At 39.2% G+C, this 18,563-nt stretch overlaps 1 protein-coding gene across 1 annotated transcript; it reads right to left on the bottom strand.

The window, feature by feature from the left end:
• Window positions 1-3,518: 3,518 nt before the first annotated feature.
• Window positions 3,519-4,475, bottom strand: LOC112542947 (olfactory receptor 14C36-like). The gene has a single exon (XM_025176968.1). The coding sequence runs from the start codon at window positions 4,473-4,475 to the stop codon at window positions 3,519-3,521; it is 957 nt and encodes a 318-aa protein (XP_025032736.1).
• Window positions 4,476-18,563: the final 14,088 nt, after the last annotated feature.

Here is an 18,563-nt window from a genome sequence, read left to right as displayed (position 1 = left end):
CTGGTTACAATTTGGATGCAGCCTTTTTTGTATCTTACTGTCTGGTGATGTAAAAGATTACAGATGGCAACATACTGATGATATGTTGCAACACCACAAAGATCTGGGACAGCAGGAAGAAAATGAAAGAGAAAATTTCTCAGACATATCCAGAGTTAGAATTGTTTTCAGTATTTATCGAGGAATTTACAAAGGATTTGGGATCTGTGGCAGGCAAAAAGCTGAAATCATGGGAAGATGGGGAACTTAGAAACACACACACACACACACACACACAAACACGTCTGTCTGTCTGTCTGTCTGTCTGTCTGTCTGTCTATCTATCTATCTATCTATCTATCTATCTATCTATCTATCTATCAATTTAAGTGTGTGTGTGTAGCAATGACTATAATAATCAGTGAGAGTTACCAAGTAAATTATTAGAAAAATAGCCATGTATATACTAATGCAATAATATATTTCATTTCATTTTATTTCATTTCATTTCATTTTTCAATATTGTTTAGTAACTGCAATGAAAGATATTTCAAGTGATTTATTTGTCTAGATCAGTGTGTGTGTGTGTGTGTGTGTGTACAATTATAATCACAGGGAAAACCTTTAAAAGTTATTGTTGTTCAGTCGTTAAGTCGTGTCCGACTCTGTGACCCCATGAACCATATTGCGCCAGGCCTTCCTGTCCTTCACTGCCTCCCTGAGTTTGCTCAGTTTCATGTTCGTTGCTTCAGTGATGCTATCTAGCCATCTCATCCTCTGCCGTCCCCTTCTCTTTTTGCCTTCCATCTTGCCCAGCATCAGGTTCTTTTCCAAAGAGTCCTCTCTTCGCATTAGGTGGCCAAAGTATCTGAGCTTGAGCTTCAGTATCAATCCTCCTAATGAGCAATCAGGGTTGATTTCCTTTAGGATTGACTGGTTTGACCTTCTAGAAGTCCAAGGGACTCCCAAGAGTCTTCTCCAGCACCACAATTGAAAGGCATCAATTCTTCGGCGCTCAGCCTTCTTTATGGTCCAGCTCTCACAGCCATACTTTAAAACTATTTTAAAAGTACAGCACCACAAATACACAGAGAGATGTTTGATTTAAGTATATTTTAGACTTCACATCAGATCTAACATTAGTATCATCTCTCATATTCAGAAACTCAACTCTGTACTCAGTATCTAATGTCAGAGCTAAATAAGTAGGTGTTATTGAAGATATGAAGGAAGCCATTTCTGTGCAGAAGATCAGTTTACTACAGTGTGTGTGTTTGTGTATGTGTGAGATACCCTGGCTTTAAATCCTAGACCTTTTTTTCCCCTTCAACTCTTTGAATCTCTGTTCTCTAAACTGTTCTTATTTCAGCTTGAAGGCCCATATCTGTTCTGTTTATAGAATGGTAATGACTTAAACTTGGAAACATTTTTAAAAAGAAAAGAGAAATAAGACCAAATATATATATTTGAGTTTTTTTACATGTTCCATATTTCCTGTCCTGCTACTAGGCACTGGAGGTTAAATAGTATATATGTGAAATGCTCAATCATTGAATTCTTGTTCTGTCCCAATCTCCTTGAGATGGAACTGGACTGGAATCAAATCAATCAGCATTGGCATACACACGTCAAGGACAATCTCTGTAAACATAAGGACTAAACGTAAGTCCATGTTAATAATATAAAATAGAAATGGAGCTTGAGTAGAGGAATGACAACATGCAATCGCCTAAATTTGAGGGAGAAAATGTGACTTGTAACATAGTTAACCTTGCATGAAGCACTTGTCGGAAACACGTTAAAGCAGCTGAGTCTTTTTCTGAGTTTCTGGTATCATCTGGTTCAGCAACCACATGATCCTAGGAAAGGATGAATTTGGTTCAAGGAATTGCTGAGCAGTACTACTTGATTGTACCAACATATTCTGAACATATTCTCTCTCTCTCTCTCTCTCTCTCTCTCTCTCTCTCTCTCTCTCTCTCTCCAAATATACTAAATAGTATCCTTTCTTTTCTTTAAAATACAAAAGGCATACCAATATTGAATAATATTTTGTCCAGATAACTTTGGGATTTCCAGTTTACTTTCTCAGACCCATGTATTTCCTGACTTGATATTAGGAGCAGAATATAACATACTTTGGACATGCAAAGGGGCATATTGAAGTGTTCAGCCATTGAAGTCTGTTTGTTTTAACCTTCTTGAGATGTAATCACATTGGATTCTAACCTTTGTTTATTGGCTGGCATGTATCAAGGGTCAATTATATTGCACTTGAGAAATAAATATGGCTCAGTCTTAATTATATATGTAGGGAATAGGAGACAGAGCTTGAATTTAGGAATAATAATCTGCAGCCATCTGGATTCAAAGGAGACACAGTGATTTGGAGTATACCTGCTCATGCTTGTAGCTCCTGCTGAGAGAACTTTAAAGCAGCTCTGTGTCATCCTGAGCTTGCACTGTTGCCCTGTCTAACTACTGCATGGTCCTAGGAAAAGATGCATTTGGGTTAATGAATTACAGACTGGTGCTACATGAGAGCTCCCATGCATTCCCTAATGCCAGCTAAATAGATTAATTTATGAGGAAATTTAAAAAAAAAAAAAAAACTCTTGAGAGACAACAGTCCTTTCCCATAAATAACTAAAATAAATTTCTTATTTATTTTAAGATAATGAGTGTATCAGAGGGTAGAAATGTATAGAAGTAAAGCCAGGCACACGGAGAAAGAGAGCTAACAAGTGAAGACAGTGTTGTTTATCACTGTTCAAATGCAGTGCAAAGTGTATTTATTTATGTATATAGATGTTTATATACATAAATATTTCTGTGTCTGCAACTGTAGTGACTAAGCATAAATATGTACTCTAATACCTAACTTCATAATTAGAACTTAATTAAACAAGTTAAATTTCTGCTACTTTATAAGGAAAAAATAATGTGTTGCTACTTTCTTTCTCCTGCCACAATTACTTATGGACAGGCTTAGGAATGCTAACAGCTCTTTCCTTAATACTCCGTTGCCCAGTTATTCAGCACCTGCGCCATGTGGAGTTCACTCTGCCACCATCTAGAGTCCAGGGATGTGTCTTTCCTGGCTCTTTTCTGCAAGTTCTTCTTTGATTTCAGCTGCTTCAGGGACCTCCCTGGTTCTGTTCCCTGGCCTTGGATCCTTTGGAATCTGAGTTTCCCAGCTGTGGCTTCTTCTGCTCCATGCCTTGTCCATTAGAACTCTCACTCCAGCAGCAACTCCTGTCAAACTTAGAAGACTCCCATTCCCTCCTTTTGTTTGCATGCTGTGGCTTCTTTTATAGTTCTTTCTTTTGAAACCTACATGAAGGTTACCGTTCAGATTCTAAGGAATCTGAAATATTGTTGTCCCTTTCTCAGCAAGTGCCTATGTGCCTAAGGTGGGCAGCTGACAGACCAGAGAAAAAAGCCTTTGATTTTGACAGTTGCATGTAACATTCCTTCTATTTCAGGACAGTCCATCTTTCCACACAGTATGAAACTGTGGGATGGACTTCACATTATGGCTAACCCTCCATATGTCTCCTCCTACTCTTGCCCAATAAAATAAGAGTCCTTGGACCAAAAAGTTTTGAAAAAGCAACATTCATGTCCTTGTTTCTCATGCTGTATATTAATGGATTTAACATGGGTGGAACAATGGAATACATTATTGTAACTATAAAATCAAAGTATGATGGTGTGTCAGATGGAACCCTCAAGTAAGCAAATGAGGCCGTAAATAAGAATAAGGAGAAAACTGTGAGGTGAGGGAAGCAAGTGGAGAAGGCCTTTTTCCTTCCCCGAACAGAAGGGATTTTTGAAACAGCAGAAAAGATCTGTATGTAAGTAACAATGATGAAGACAAAACAACCAAATGCTAATGCAAAATTAAATACTACAACTCCAATTTCTATTACATATAAATCTGTGCAGGCAAGTTTAAGTAAAGGTGGGATTTCACAGTAAAACTGATTGATAATATTAGAGCAGAAAGGAGTAATAAAAGTTCCCATTGTGTTTAATACAGCATTGAAAAAGCTGGCAATCCAAACACTACCAACCATTTTGGTGCAAACCTTCTTGTTCATTATCATTTCATATTTTAAAGGATTGCAAATGGCAACATACCGATCATAGGCCATGACAGTAAGGAGAGAAATATCAGAGTCTACAAAGAATACAAATAAAAGCACTTGTGTTACACATTCAGAATAAGAAATATCCCTTATGTTCATAACTGAATTAAAAACAGCTTTGGGGATAAAGACTGAAACAGAACCAATGTCTTGCAAGGCTAAACTTGTCAAGAAGAAATACATAGGGATGTGAAGATGGGAGTCCAAAATAACTGCAGAGATAATGAGAATGTTCCCTGCTAGTGTAATTAAATATAAGAACAAAAATATCATTGCATACATAACCTGCAGTTCCCAAAACTTTGAGAATTCCAAGAGAAGAAACACTGTAGTGTCATTATCCATTTCTGGTCACAGATATGAGAAACTAGAAGTAAAGAGAGAGCTGTTAACATATTTCCTACTTATTTCAGTCTGGATTGGTATGAAGAAAAATACAGGATGGATAAAAATACAGATTCAGAATGTGGGAATCAGGATGATTGAAAGGCAAAATTGAGAAAATATTTACTTATTTTCCTCCTTCATACAATTGTTATCTGATTTTATATGAATAGGTGTTCATATTCCTCTATTCCTTGGAGCACTTTTATTCATCTTGTGAAAGTTGACATTACATGTGATATTTTTTACTATCCATATTCGTTTTAAAAGGTTTTCTGTATTGGAGAGTTTTATAAAGTCTTCTATGGCATCTCAAAGTCTTAAGTAATCTCCAGGGAATTCTGCCCATGTGATTAGAAAAAGAACCCCCTCCAACAAGGGCTTATATTCTAAATGGCTTGGTATGTCCAAAATGTGGTTCTGTGTTAAGAAGTAAGTATAATCAGAGCTGAAACTGATGTCAAACTATATTGGTAAAAATGATTCTCTAATAGATAATTTTATTATGAAGTGGAGATGTTCTATTCTGCAAAAGCTTAACAAATACCGATACTCACAAGAAGCAGGGTTAGCTCTGAGCTGTGATTAGGGCAAGGCAGTTTGAAGGCAGAGAGCTATAAATCTGCCTTGCCTTGATCACAGCATATAGATTTTAAAAGGCTAGAAATTTAAAATAAAGGATAAAAATTCTGAATTTATATAATATGTACGGTTCTACTGACCTAATCACAGCTCAGTTTTTCCTTTCAGTCAAAAACTCAGTTTAAGAGCATGGGAACAAGACCAATGAAAAAAAAGGTAGAAATAGTGGAGATATTTATTACGTTCCATTAAATTTCACTCACCAGTATTTTTAATTTCACTTCAATGTTGCATTAAGAAATTCAGCCCTTCTGTTCACTGATGGTTATTCTTCCTTTGAAAGTTGGCACATTATTGTGTGCTGGTTCTTCTAATCAATATGGAATTTAAGGGATTTGCTGCATGTGCTGCTCTGAGTTCTCAGAAACTTCTTCCACTCCCAAGAGTCTATCACAGCTAATTAGAAATAGATCTCTGTTTTGTTTTTTGATTTGATTTGTATTTGTTTTTTACTGGATCTATACTTTGTTTCTGGAACCTAATACACTTACAGTGATAAGAAACCTGCAACTAAATAACTTTCCCTTACCCTGTAACTGATCACCTGTTATCACTGTATACTCAGTGAAGGGTGACTCTCCCCAATTTAATGCTTCAAAATGCATACATTTGCATTCACACTATCCTGTGAAGACATGAATGACTTTTGAATTTATTTGGTTCACTTTTGCCTTTATTTGTGTATATATAACCCACAACTGACACTAATTCTGTGATCTGTCAGTGTTTATAACTAGAAGGAGTAGCAACTTAGGAATTAAACTGGGTCTAAATGAACTGTTCCCTCTGAAATGTGTCCAGCAGAACTGGTGAGAGAGAAAAATAAGAAGTTTTGACCAAAGTAAAATATTTTTGAGAATATTTTTATTAGAGTTTTACATAATTAAAAGGTAATGCAGAATTAGAAAAGATACACAAACGAAGAAGAAGAAGAAGAAGAAGAAGAAGAAGAAGAAGAAGAAGAAGAAGAAGAAGAAGAAGAAGAAGAAGAAGAAGAAGAAGAAGAGGAGGAGGAGGAGGAGGAGGAGGAGGAGGAGGAGGAGGAGGAGGAGGAGGAGGAGGAGGGACTTGTCTTCCTCTGGACAAGTATAAGCATTTACGGTAACTTAACCCCTTCTCTGATATTACAGAAAAAGAAACTCTTCTTCCCATTTCTCATCACTAAACAATAATCAAATTATAAAAAGATTCATCGATCACTTACTCAGCAAAACCATTAAGAGTACCAGTGATAATAACCTACATATTTCAAGCTTAGACAACTAAATCTATTTTACATTTTGACTTATAACTTTCTCTAATAAGTAAAACATTAAAAAAGTCCCCATAAGCATAAAGAATTATAAATATAAATGTGTATATACAGTGTGTGTGTGTGTGTGTGTGTGTGTGTGTGTATATATATATATATATATATATATATATATTCATTCATTCATTCATTCATTCATTCATTCATTCATTCATTCAATAGGTCCCTTTTATAACTAACTCCTAACTTTCTCTAACAAATAGGAAATAAAAGATTCATCCATATATAAAATAATCTTTACATCATCTTGCAATCTGGATCAGAAAAAAGATTCCAGTAATAGTCACCCAAAATCAAAACTTATACAATTTAATCCTGGTCAAATAAATCCACTTTGAATTCCTTTTTCTTCTTTTTAAGAGGCTTAATCTTCAGTTGCTTCTTCAAATGAAGTCCCACATAGTGATTTCTTATCATTTTCTCCCTGTCTGTTTTCAGAAGCAACTTCAGAGATTTACCACTTCCCTTCTGTGGATCCAAAGTAAAATAACTCTCCAACTCACTCTTCTGATTTATAATCTGGATATCTCCTTTAATTGTTAAAAAAATCAGCCAGCATAGTTTGTATATCCATTACAACTTCTTTCTCCATGTCACTTTCGTAATCCAATATCTTTAAGTTTATTTTCAGATCCACGGCATCTTTTTCCATATCTTCCACATCTCTTTTATAATCTGGCATTTCTTTAAAGTCTATTTTAAACTCCTTATTCAAATCATCCCCGGCTTCTGTTTTTTTCCAGTAGAATCTTTTCTTCTTCTATAAACTCTCTTAGATCCAATTTTAAAGATAAGTAGCGAACACATTGTTCCCAAACAGATTTAAATTCTTCTGTAGGAAGACACTGTTCCTCCATTATGTTAGGATGTATCTTCTCCTTTAATTGCTCACTGATTCCTCTAGTTAACCTTCAAAGCCCAGTCTTATCTTTTGTTTATTTTCAAAGCCAAAACTTTTTCACAATAAGTTTTCTTAAAATTAAGTACAAAATAATCTGCTCTATATTTATACATTTAAAACAGTCCATTAAAAAAAAAATCTTTCAAATCCATTTGGCCCCTTAACTGTCAACCAGTCAGCATTCTTAACTCCCTTTTGCTGTTTCCAAAAGTTAAGATTTTTCTTTTTAATCTTTAAACTTACTTAAATCTTCTTTCTTCCAGGATAGAAGGAAATTCTCCCGATGTACAGAAACTTGCCTTTCAGAAGGTTTTTAATTTCCAAGTAAATCATTAATAAGCCATTTCTGATGGTAATTAAAAGAGGAAGTAAAAGCAAATCTAGGGTCTTTTTGGAGGCTCTGAGCTGTGGCTTGGGCTCAGTGTTTCCCGCAACTCCCAGAGTGCTCAACCTGCTGCAGTTATCTAAAAAGCTTTCAAATTAACATGTGTTTGAAAGCTCAGTTAATGTATCAGGCCCTTATTCATGAGAAACTGAAATATCCTATCCTATCCTATCCTATCCTATCCTATCCTATCCTATCCTATCCTATCCTATCCTATCCTATCCTATCCTGTTATATTATTATAATGTGGTCTACATGGGGCTGCCTTTGAGGGCCACCCACAAGCTTCAACTGGTCCAGAATGCAGTGGCAGAGGCAGTGATAGGCTTGCCTCAGCAGCCACACTTGTTGCCAGTTTGGTTCCAGGAGTGATTCAAAGTGTTGGTCACTCCCTCTAAAGCCCTACATGGCATAAGGCCTGATACCTGAACTGACATGTAACTCAGCTGAGTCATAGTGCTCTTTGCTCTGAAGTGTACAGAACAGAGCACTGTGGTATGGTCAATTTAAGCAGCTAGTTATTTGAGGTGTCAGCACTGTTACCACTGTGGATGGTAACAAAAGGAACACAGTAGAAACATACTGAAGTCTATGAAGCAATGCAGGACCAGAACTATGTAGTGTGTTCTTGCTTGTGAGTGGAGTAGCATTGGTAATCTGGATTTGGGGCAGGAAGACCAAAGCAAGGTGGAATGTATCAGGGTCACTTGTACTGTTCGGTATTACTTCCCAATGATTTCCAGCCTTTCTAAATCTTGATCAACCTTGGTATTGCTTTACCTTTGCCGTTAAATAAGGAAGTCATATCTGAAAAATAAGGAAGTAAAGACAGTGTGCATGTTCAAAGAGATGGGCTGTGATCACACAGTTTGAAGCTGTCATCTTGGTGTTTTGCATGCACGCACATGCACACACACACATACAATAACACCTGGGTGAGATCCACTCATTTGAGGATGGATTCTCAGCAGCAGATGTAATAAAAAAAGAGAAGATCTAATTTTTCTGGGTTTAGGCCACGGAAAAACCTACTAAGTTTGCTCATGATTTTAAAAAGAAAAGCAGAACTATAGTACACTTGAACTTGATTTTAAAGAGCCAAACAATCCATTGAACAGCTATAACACAAATTTAGATCAAATGTTCTGTTTAGATCAGTGTTGCTCAAACTTGGCGATTTTAAGATGTGTGGACTTCAACTCCCAGAATTCCCCAGCCAGCCAAGTTTGAGAAACACTGATTTAGATAAACATAATTATCTTGTCAAGACCGCTCTTTAAGGGAACATTAAAAGTATAATCACTAAAATAAAAGACAAATTTCTGCAGTTGAAAAATAGCTTTTTTATGTTCTAAGTAAGAAGAAGAGATGACTTTTCCTGCCTCCTACTGTGGTGTTCATTAATATTTCATTGGTAATTGCCTGCTACATGGTAAAGGTCAGTAAGAGAAATGAGCAATGAACATGAACAGTGATGGGCCCATGACTTCAGCCCACTTCAGAGCATACTACTAAAGTTTAATTTTGCCAGTTAGAGCTAGCCCTGATGAATAATGAAGAAAATGTTTGTTTTAATCATATATGGTTCTTCTTTAATGATTCTTCATTTGAAGTAGAAGAAATAAGAGTCCATGAAGCATCGTTCTATTGTATATTGTGCATGGGTATATATATTGTATATATACCCATGCGATTGGTCTGCCCCCGGCGCCTGATGGACCCGTTAGGGTTTCAGAGGGAGCTGGGGGATATTCCCGTGGACCTGCTGCATGGTCCAGCGGAGGCCCTGGCTGCTGCCTGGAATAGAGAAGGAGCCGGGGCCTTGGACAGGATCGCGCCTTTGCGACCTCTCTTGCCACGCCGGCCGCGACACTCCCTGTGGTTTACGGAGGAGTTGAGGGTGCTGAAGAGGGTTAAGAGACATCTAGAGCGCCGCTGGAGGAAGACATGGACTGAATCCGACCGAACACATGTTAGACCCACTATTAAGGCCTACTTTGTGGCGATAAGGGCAGCGAAGCGCCAATGCTTCTCCGCCCTTATTGCATCTGCAGAGTGCCGCCCAGCGGTCCTGTTTGGCATCACCAAGTCCCTCCTGGGTAAGGGGGATGGGGCGGTGCATTTGCAGGGCTGCACGGAGGAATTTGCAGAGCACCTGCAGGATAAAATCGCTCAGATTCATTCCAAGTTGGACTCCAAGTGTGGCGCAGGGTCTGGGGAGATACCGGGGGATCGTTCTTCCCAGTTAACTGGGAACGGTTTGATCCTGTTGTTCCTGAGGAAGTGGACAGGATCCTTCAGTCTGTGAGGGCCACCACTTGTCATCTGGACCCATGCCCCTCCTGGCTGGTGAAAGCAGCTCGGGAGGGGACATGTAGTTGGATCCAGGTGATGGTTAAGGCATCCTTGCAGGAGGGAGTGTTTCCGGCACCCTTTAAAGAGGCGTTGGTGCACCCCCTCCTCAAGAAGCCCTCCCTGGATCCTACTATACTGGACAATTTTCGTCCAGTCTCCCACCTCCCCTTCTTGGGGAAGGTGGTTGAGAAAGTGGTGGCTTCACAGCTCCAAAGGGTCCTGGAGGAAACGGATTATCTGGACCCTTATCAGTCAGGTTTCAGGCCCGGCTATGGAACGGAAACAGCATTGGTTGCACTTATGGATGATCTCTGGCGGGAGCGGGATGGTGGTAGTGCGACCATCCTTGCTCTCCTTGATCTCTCAGCGGTGTTCGATACCATTGACCACGGTATCCTATTGGGACGGCTCAGGGATAAGGGGGTGGGTGGCACAGTTTTGTGCTGGTTCACCTCCTTTCTCTGGGGCTGATCCCAATCGGTGGTGATAGGGAGCGAGAGGTCCCATCCTCACCCCCTCCTTTGTGGGGTGCCTCAGGGTTTGGTTCTCTCTCCGCTCCTTTTCAATATCTATATGAAGCCGCTGGGTGAGATCATCCGTCATCATGGGATGAGGTATCATCAGTATGCTGATGATACTCAACTATACATCTCCATCCCTGGTGAGGTAAGTGATGCTGTTTCCACCCTCTCGCGGTGCCTGGAGGCTGTGAGGGTCTGGATGGGGAACAACAGGCTCCAGCTGAACCCTGGCAAGACGGAGTGGCTGTGGGTTAGTGGCTCCTCTGTATCCGGGACGTTGTCATCGTTGTTTCTGGATGGGGTAGCACTGCCCCAGACAGACCCAGTGCGTAACTTGGGGGTCCTCCTGGACTCCTGACTTCTGCTCAAAGAGCAGGTGGCAGCCGTGGCCAGGAGGGCTTTTGCACAGCTTCGGATTGTGCACCAGTTACGCCCTTTCCTGGATCGGGATGCCTTGCGAATGGTCACTCATGCCCTCGTTATCTCCCAGATAGACTACTGCAATCCGCTCTACATGGGGCTACCCTTGAAGAATATCCGGAAGCTGCAGCTGGTCCAGAATGCGGCCGCGCAGGCGATTTTTGGGGCCCGAAGAAGGACCCCTTATAACACCTCTGCTCCGTGAGCTGCATTGGGTACCAGTTTGCTTCCAGGTCCAACTCAAGGTGTTGGTTATCACCTTTAAAGCCCTACATGACATGGGGCCAGGCTACCTGAAGGACCGCCTCGCCCCCACAATCTCTACCCGTCCCACCCGATCTCACAGAGAGGGCATGCTTTGGATCCCCACTGTAAAAGAACTCCGATTAGCGGGGTCCAGAAGGCGGGCCTTCTCTGCTGTGGCCCCCACCCTTTGGAACATCTTGCCCCCGGAGGTGAGACAGGCCCCCTCACTCCAGGCCTTTCGGAGGGACTTAAAGACATGGCTCTGCTATCTGGCCTGGGGCAGGGAGGGAAGAAATCAGAATTGGGGTTGGCTGGCCCCTTAGTGGTATGCTGTGGCCCCAGCAGCCTCTTGGATTTCTTAGCTTGTTTATTTTTTTTAACGTTTGGTTTTATAACTTTTAACTGCATTCATGCTTTTTTAGTATGTTGTAAGCCGCCCAGAGTCCCCCATTGTGGGGAGATGGACGGGGACAAATTAAATAAATAAATAAATAAATAAATAAATATCTATGCGCATACAGAGAGACAAAATATGAGAACCCATATTGTGTGTGTGTGTGTGAGAGAGAGATTGTTTAGTTCTTATTTTTAACATTTTTGACATTTTTGTTTCTTTTTCATTTCTGTTTAATTAAATAAAAATAAAGTAAAGAAATAATGGCAACATTTTTATTTAAAGATGCAGAGATGTGAGATCTGTGGTACAGAACTAGGGAAGATTAAAAAATTCCTACCTTAACTTTAGGTGGAAGGTCATTAAATTTGTTCATAATTCAGGGAACCAGAAAGTGGGGGGGGGGGGGGGAACAGTACATTGGACATACAACTGGATCTATAGTTTATAGAAGATGAAGAAAGCATTTTTAGAATTATTTCCAATCACTTTATCAGCAGTGTTTATATGTTTGTGTGTATGTGTTTTCTGAGAAGCATAGTGTGAGTTGTAGTGAGTCTGCTTTTGAATATATGCCTCTAAGGGAAGAGAGAGGGGGACCTAAAGAGAGCTGTCAGTAACATACCATGTGGCTGTCCAACTGCCACTCCCATAAGGATGTATTGGGGAAATTGCAGGGAATATTTCAGTCAGTTTCCTACAGACCTTTTCTGTACAGTTTTGAAAATTATCCTGCTAAAGACATATTTGTACATACAAGAACCAGGCTTCCTTCAGATTTATAAGCCTTTACTTCTGTTGATGCCAGATATAATCCCCAGAATTTTCACTTCACTTCTACTGGAATTTCTTTCATAAAAATATATCTTTACACTATAGATAGTGCATAGAAAATACATCCCCTTCATGGATCACTGCCTTGTCGTGGCGAAGGGGCTTGCGTAACTCAGTGAAGCCATGAGCTATACCGTGCAGGGCCACCCAAGACGGACAGGTCATGACAGAGAGTTCTGACAAAATGTGGTCCACTGGAGAAGGAAATGGCAACCCACTCCAGTATCCTTGCCAAGAAAACCCCATGGACAATGTTAAAAGGCTAAAAGATATGACGCCGGAAGATGAGCCCCTCAGGTCGGAAGGTGTCCAATATGCTACTGGGGAAGAGCGGAGGGCAATTCCAAGTAGCTCCAGAAAGAGTGAAGCGGCTGGGCCAAAGCCGAAAGGACGTTCAGCTGTGGATGTATCTGGAAGCGAAAAGAAGGTCCGATGCTGCAAAGAACAATATTGTATAGGTACCTGGAATGTAAGATCTATGAACCAAGGCAAGCTGGATGTGGTCAAGCATGAGATGACAAGACTGAACATCGACATCTTGGGAATCAGCGAACTGAAATGGACGGGAATGGGTGAATTTAATTCGGGTGACCATTATATCTACTACTGTGGGCAAGAAACCCTTAGAAGAAATGGAGTTGCAATCATAGTCAATAAGAGAGTCGGAAAGGCAGTAATGGGGTACAACCTCAAAAACGACAGAATGATCTCAGTGCGTATCCAAGGCAAACCATTCAATATCACAGTCATCCAAGTCTATGCCCCAACCACTGATGCTGAAGAAGCTGAGGTTGACCGCTTCTATGAAGACCTACAACATCTTCTAGAACTAGCACCAAAAAAAGATGTCCTTCTCATCATAGGGGATTGGAATGCTAAAGTAGGAAGTCAAGGAGTAATCGGAATAACAGGCAAGTTTGGCCTTGGAGTACAAAATGAAGCAGGGCAAAGGCTAATAGAGTTCTGTCAAGAGAACAAGCTAGTCATAGCAAACACTCTTTTCCAACAACACAAGAGACGACTCTACACATGGACATCACCAGATGGTCAATACCAAAACCAGATTGATTACATACTTTGCAGCCAAAGATGGAGAAGCTCTATACAGGCAGCAAAAACAAGACCAGGAGCTGACTGTGGCTCAGATCATGAGCTTCTTACTGCAAAATTTAGGCTTAAATTGAAGAATGTAGGGAAAACCACTAGACCACTCAGGTATGACTTAGATCATATTCCTTGTGAGTACACAGTGAAGGTGATGGATAGATTTAGAGGATTAGATTTGGTAGACAAAGTGCCTGAAGAACTATGGACGGAGGTCCGTAGTATTGTACAGGAGGCAGCAACTAAAACCATCCCAAAGAAAAAGAAATGCAAGAAAGCAAAATGGCTGTCTGATGAGGCTTTACAAATAGCTGTGGAAAGAAGGAATGCGAAAAGCAAGGGTGAAAGGGAAAGATATAAGCAACTGAATGCAGATTTCCAGAGAATAGCAAGGAGAGATAAGAAAGCCTTCTTATAATGAACAATGCAAAGAAATTGAGGAAAACAATAGAATGGGGAAGACTAGAGATCTCTTCAAGAAAATTGGAGATATGAAAGGAACGTTTAGTGCAAAGATGGGCATGATAAAGGACAAAAAGGCAGGGACCTAACAGAAGCAGAAGAGATTAAGAAGAGGTGGCAAGAATACACAGAAGAACTATACAAAAAAGATCTTAATGTCCCTGATGTCCACGCTGGTGTGATCGCTGACCTTGAGCCAGACATCCTAGAGAGTGAAGTCAAGTGGGCCTTAGGAAGCATTGCTAACAACAAAGCTAGTGGAGATGACAGTATTCCAGCTGAGTTATTTAAAATACTAAAAGACGATGGTGTTAAAGTGCTGCACTCAATATGCCAGCAAGTTTGGAAAATGCAACAGTGGCCACGGGATTGGAAAAGGTCAGTTTACGTTCCAATTCCAAAGAAGGGCAATGCCAAAGAATGCTCAAACTATCGCACAATTGCACTCATTTCACACGCTAGCAAGGTTATGCTCAAAATCCTACAAGCTAGGCTTCAGCAATACATGAACCGAGAACTACCGGATGTACAAGCTGGGTTTCGAAGAGGCAGAGGAACTAGAGATCAAATCGCCAACATTCGCTGGATCATGGAGAAAGCACGAGAGTTTCAGAAAAATATCTACTTCTGCTTCATTGACTATGCAAAAGCCTTTGATTGTGTGGATCACAACAAACTGTGGCGAATTCTTAAAGAGATGGGAGTACCAGACCACCTTACCTGTCTCCTGAGAAATCTGTATGCAGGCCAAGAAGCAACAGTTAGAACCAGTCACGGAATAACCGATTGGTTCAACATAGGGAAAGGTGTACGACAAGGCTGTATACTGTCACCCTGCTTATTTAACCTATATGCAGAGTACATCATGAGAAATGCCAGGCTGGAAGAATCACAAGCCGGAATTAAGATTGCAGGGAGAATCATCAACAACCTCAGATATGCAGACGATACCACCCTCATGGCAGAAAGTGAAGAAGAACTAAAGAGCCTCTTGATGAAGGTGAAAGAGGAGAGTGCGAAAGCTGGTTTGAAACTCAACATTAAAAAAACTAAGATCATGGCATCTGGACCCATCAATTCCTGGCAAATAGAAGGGGTAGAAATGGAAGCAGTAACAGACTTCATTTATTTGGGCTCCAAGATCACCGCAGACGGAGACTGCAGCCATGAAATTAAAAGACGCTTGCTCCTTGGGAGGAAAGCCATGGCAAGCCTAGATAGCATATTAAAAAGCAGAGACGTCACCTTGCCGACAAAGATCCGCATAGTCAAAGCTATGGTTTTTCCAGTAGTAATGTATGGCTGTGAGAGCTGGACCATAAAGAAGGCGGAGCGCCGAAGAATTGATGCCTTTGAACTGTGGTGCTGGAGAAGACTCTTGAGAGTCCCCTGGACTGCTAGGAGGTCAAACCAGTCAATCTTAAAGGAAATCAACCCTGATTGCTCATTGGAAGGATCGATAATGAAGCTCAAGCTCAGATACTTTGGTCACCTAATGCGAAGAGAGATCTCTTTGGAGAAGACCCTGATGCTGGGAAAGATTGAAGGCAAAAGGAGAAGAGGACGGCAGAGGATGAGATGGTTAGATAGCATCACTGAAGCAATGAGCATGAAACTGAGCAAACTCAGGGAGGCAGTGAAGGACCGGAAGGCCTGGCGCAGTATGGTTCATGGGGTCACGGAGAGTCGGACACGACTTAACGACTAAACAACAACAAAAACAACAACAGAAAATACATAGCTGACATTAAACTCAGCTTTTCTAAAAAAAACTCAGACCACAAATATGAAAAACATACGTACAGAGAACAATTAAAAAGGTAAAAGCCCCTGAATAACAGAATGCCAGGTAACAGAAACAAAGTATTCACCAAGTTTTTAAAAAATGAAGAACCATTTCTAATCAGCTCTGATGGACTCTTGGGAACTGAAGATGTTTCTAAGAAGTCAAAGCAGACATGATGAAACTTGCTTCAGATGCAGCGAATCCTTCAAATCCCACATTGATTGGAGGAAGCAGCATGAATAATGTGGCAATTTTCAAAGGAAGAATAACAATGCTTCAGTGAACAGAAAGGCATGTGCTGAATTACCTAAAGCAACACTGAACTGGAATTGCAAATATCCTTGAGTGAAATTTACAAGGAAAGTAAGTAAATATCTTCATCATTTATTATCTTTATGTGTTTATTATCTGAGACTTTGACCATTCATCTTTTATTTGTTGTATCTTTCCAAGTATTCTGCTAAATAATAAAGTCAAGTCCTATTCATAATAATGGCCTAGGTGTGTGCTAACTTGCAAAATGCTTTTTCTACACACCACTGCATCACAATATAATGGAGCTGGTCAGTACAATGAACAAGATTGTTGCTACTGTCCCATCAGATTTTATGACTGCATTGCACACCAGATCAATGGCTGCAGAGGTGGCTGCTTCTTGGTCTAAGAAATACCTATAACATTTGATAAATTACATAATTTGGCAGCTTTTGAGTACATTGTTCCTAAAATAAGAATCTCCGTTTACATGTATCATATCATACTTAGAGTTACAGGTAAAATTGAACTATTAAAATGCATCTTTTGTAAATTGTTGTGGTACAAGGTAAGATTACTACCAAGAAACCATGCTGGTCAGAAACCGAAATAAAATTCCTGAATGATTGCATGAATGCAGTGAGAATGGATTATTTAAGAATCTTGTATGGTAAATAGGAGACAACTATGAATAGCTGATGAATAAATATGGATTGAAAATAAAGTGGAGAGACTAGTAGATGTGTGTTGGTATGGAGACAATGAATGAAGATTGAATTGCAAAACAAATTAATGAAGATGTGTATGGCAAGGGAATGATGAACAAGCAGAAAGTTGTGGCTGGATGGAACTGATGAGATCCTCAAAAATAGAGAGGTGAGAAGCTTAACTAAAACAAACAACAGCAATAAAAAAAGACAGTGTAAAAATGGTGTGTAATGGAAGTAGCAATTGTTTATAACGTAAAAAATATAAGTACAGTGAATCTAACTTCAGTGAGATTTACCTTTTTTTTTTTTTTTCTCATGCCTTAATTTATTTTGCTGACTACTTCTCACTCTTCTGTGCTTTGCATAACACAACATAACACTGTTTACCAAGAAGGGGGATAGCAAGATTGGTATGCATGTACATATGTAGATTTAATACATGACAACTGATCTCTGAAACTCTCAGTTATGCAGAATATTGTGGTATATAACTATTTATCCATCAATATCAAAAGAAAAACCTCTGGTCTTAATTGTATATTAATCTTTAAAATCCTCTGAATCAGTTTCTCTATTTGAATCCAAAATTTTCTAGCTTTTTTACATGCCCACCAAGCATGATAAAATGTCCCATCTTGATGTTCCCATTTCCAACATAATTTGAGGTGCCTTTATAGATTCTAGACAATTTCTCTAGTGACATATACCAACAGTACATCATTTTATAAAAATTGTCTTTATAAATGTAACATAGTGTAAATTTCAAGCCTTTCAACCACATATTTTCCCATTATTCCATCTGTATATTATAACCAAAAAATTTAACCCACTTTATTATACATTCTTTCACTTCTTCTTCTGTTTCAAATTTCAATAAAGGTTTATGCAATTTATTAATTACATGTTCATCATTTGTACACAATTCTATTTAAATAAGAAAAACATTGACATGATACCCAGGTATTTTAGCTTCTTCTCTATCTTAAAACTCATTTTATTCATCAATAAATTTTGTTTGATCTTCTATTTTCATATTTTTTGTTAACATCTTCATCTTCAGTTTATTAATCTTGAAACCTGTTAATGCACCAAATTCTTTTAATTTGCCCATTAATATTTCAATTCAATATTTAAAGGATCTTTGGGTTTTAAGGGCTGATAGGAATAGACCAATCTGATTTTTGTGGTGTTGCTACATTTCAGATGTTCACCAAGTAGGTACTGTGAGCCAATAAAACAACAAATGTACAAGTAGAAAAATTGCCCAACTATATTCTTTTATCATGGTGATAAAATAGTGTTTTGTCTCAGTGCCAAACTTGGACTAATACATGCACACACACACACACACACTGTGTATTTAAATATTTTTAATACATGCACTCACACACACACTGTGTATTTAAATATTTTTAAAATATTTAAAATGTTTACAATATTTTTAACATTAAAAAAACACATTAGTCAACTGTCAACTTGTTCAGAAATCTCCCTTATTAAAATATTATAGCCAAATAAATTTATAGAGTAGAAATTTCCAGTGACTGAAATACTGTTTCTTTACCAAGAAGATAAAACTGACTTAAACATCAACCTTTCTCCTAGACAGAATTTTTCATCTCATTAGTCAACATAAATTACATTATTCAAAGTAAGAACTTTGCATGAACAGAGCAATCAATTTCTACTAATCCCTTTTGCTGTTCTTCCCACAGAGAGCAC

This window comes from Python bivittatus, unplaced genomic scaffold, assembly GCF_059951505.1.
Source record: "Python bivittatus isolate LINGU-HERP-01145 unplaced genomic scaffold, Pbiv_v1 ctg000470_np1212, whole genome shotgun sequence".
NCBI classification, from domain to species: Eukaryota; Metazoa; Chordata; class Lepidosauria; order Squamata; family Pythonidae; genus Python; species Python bivittatus.
Note: the sequence above shows the minus strand (reverse complement) of the source record. Positions and strands in the feature narration are given on the sequence as shown.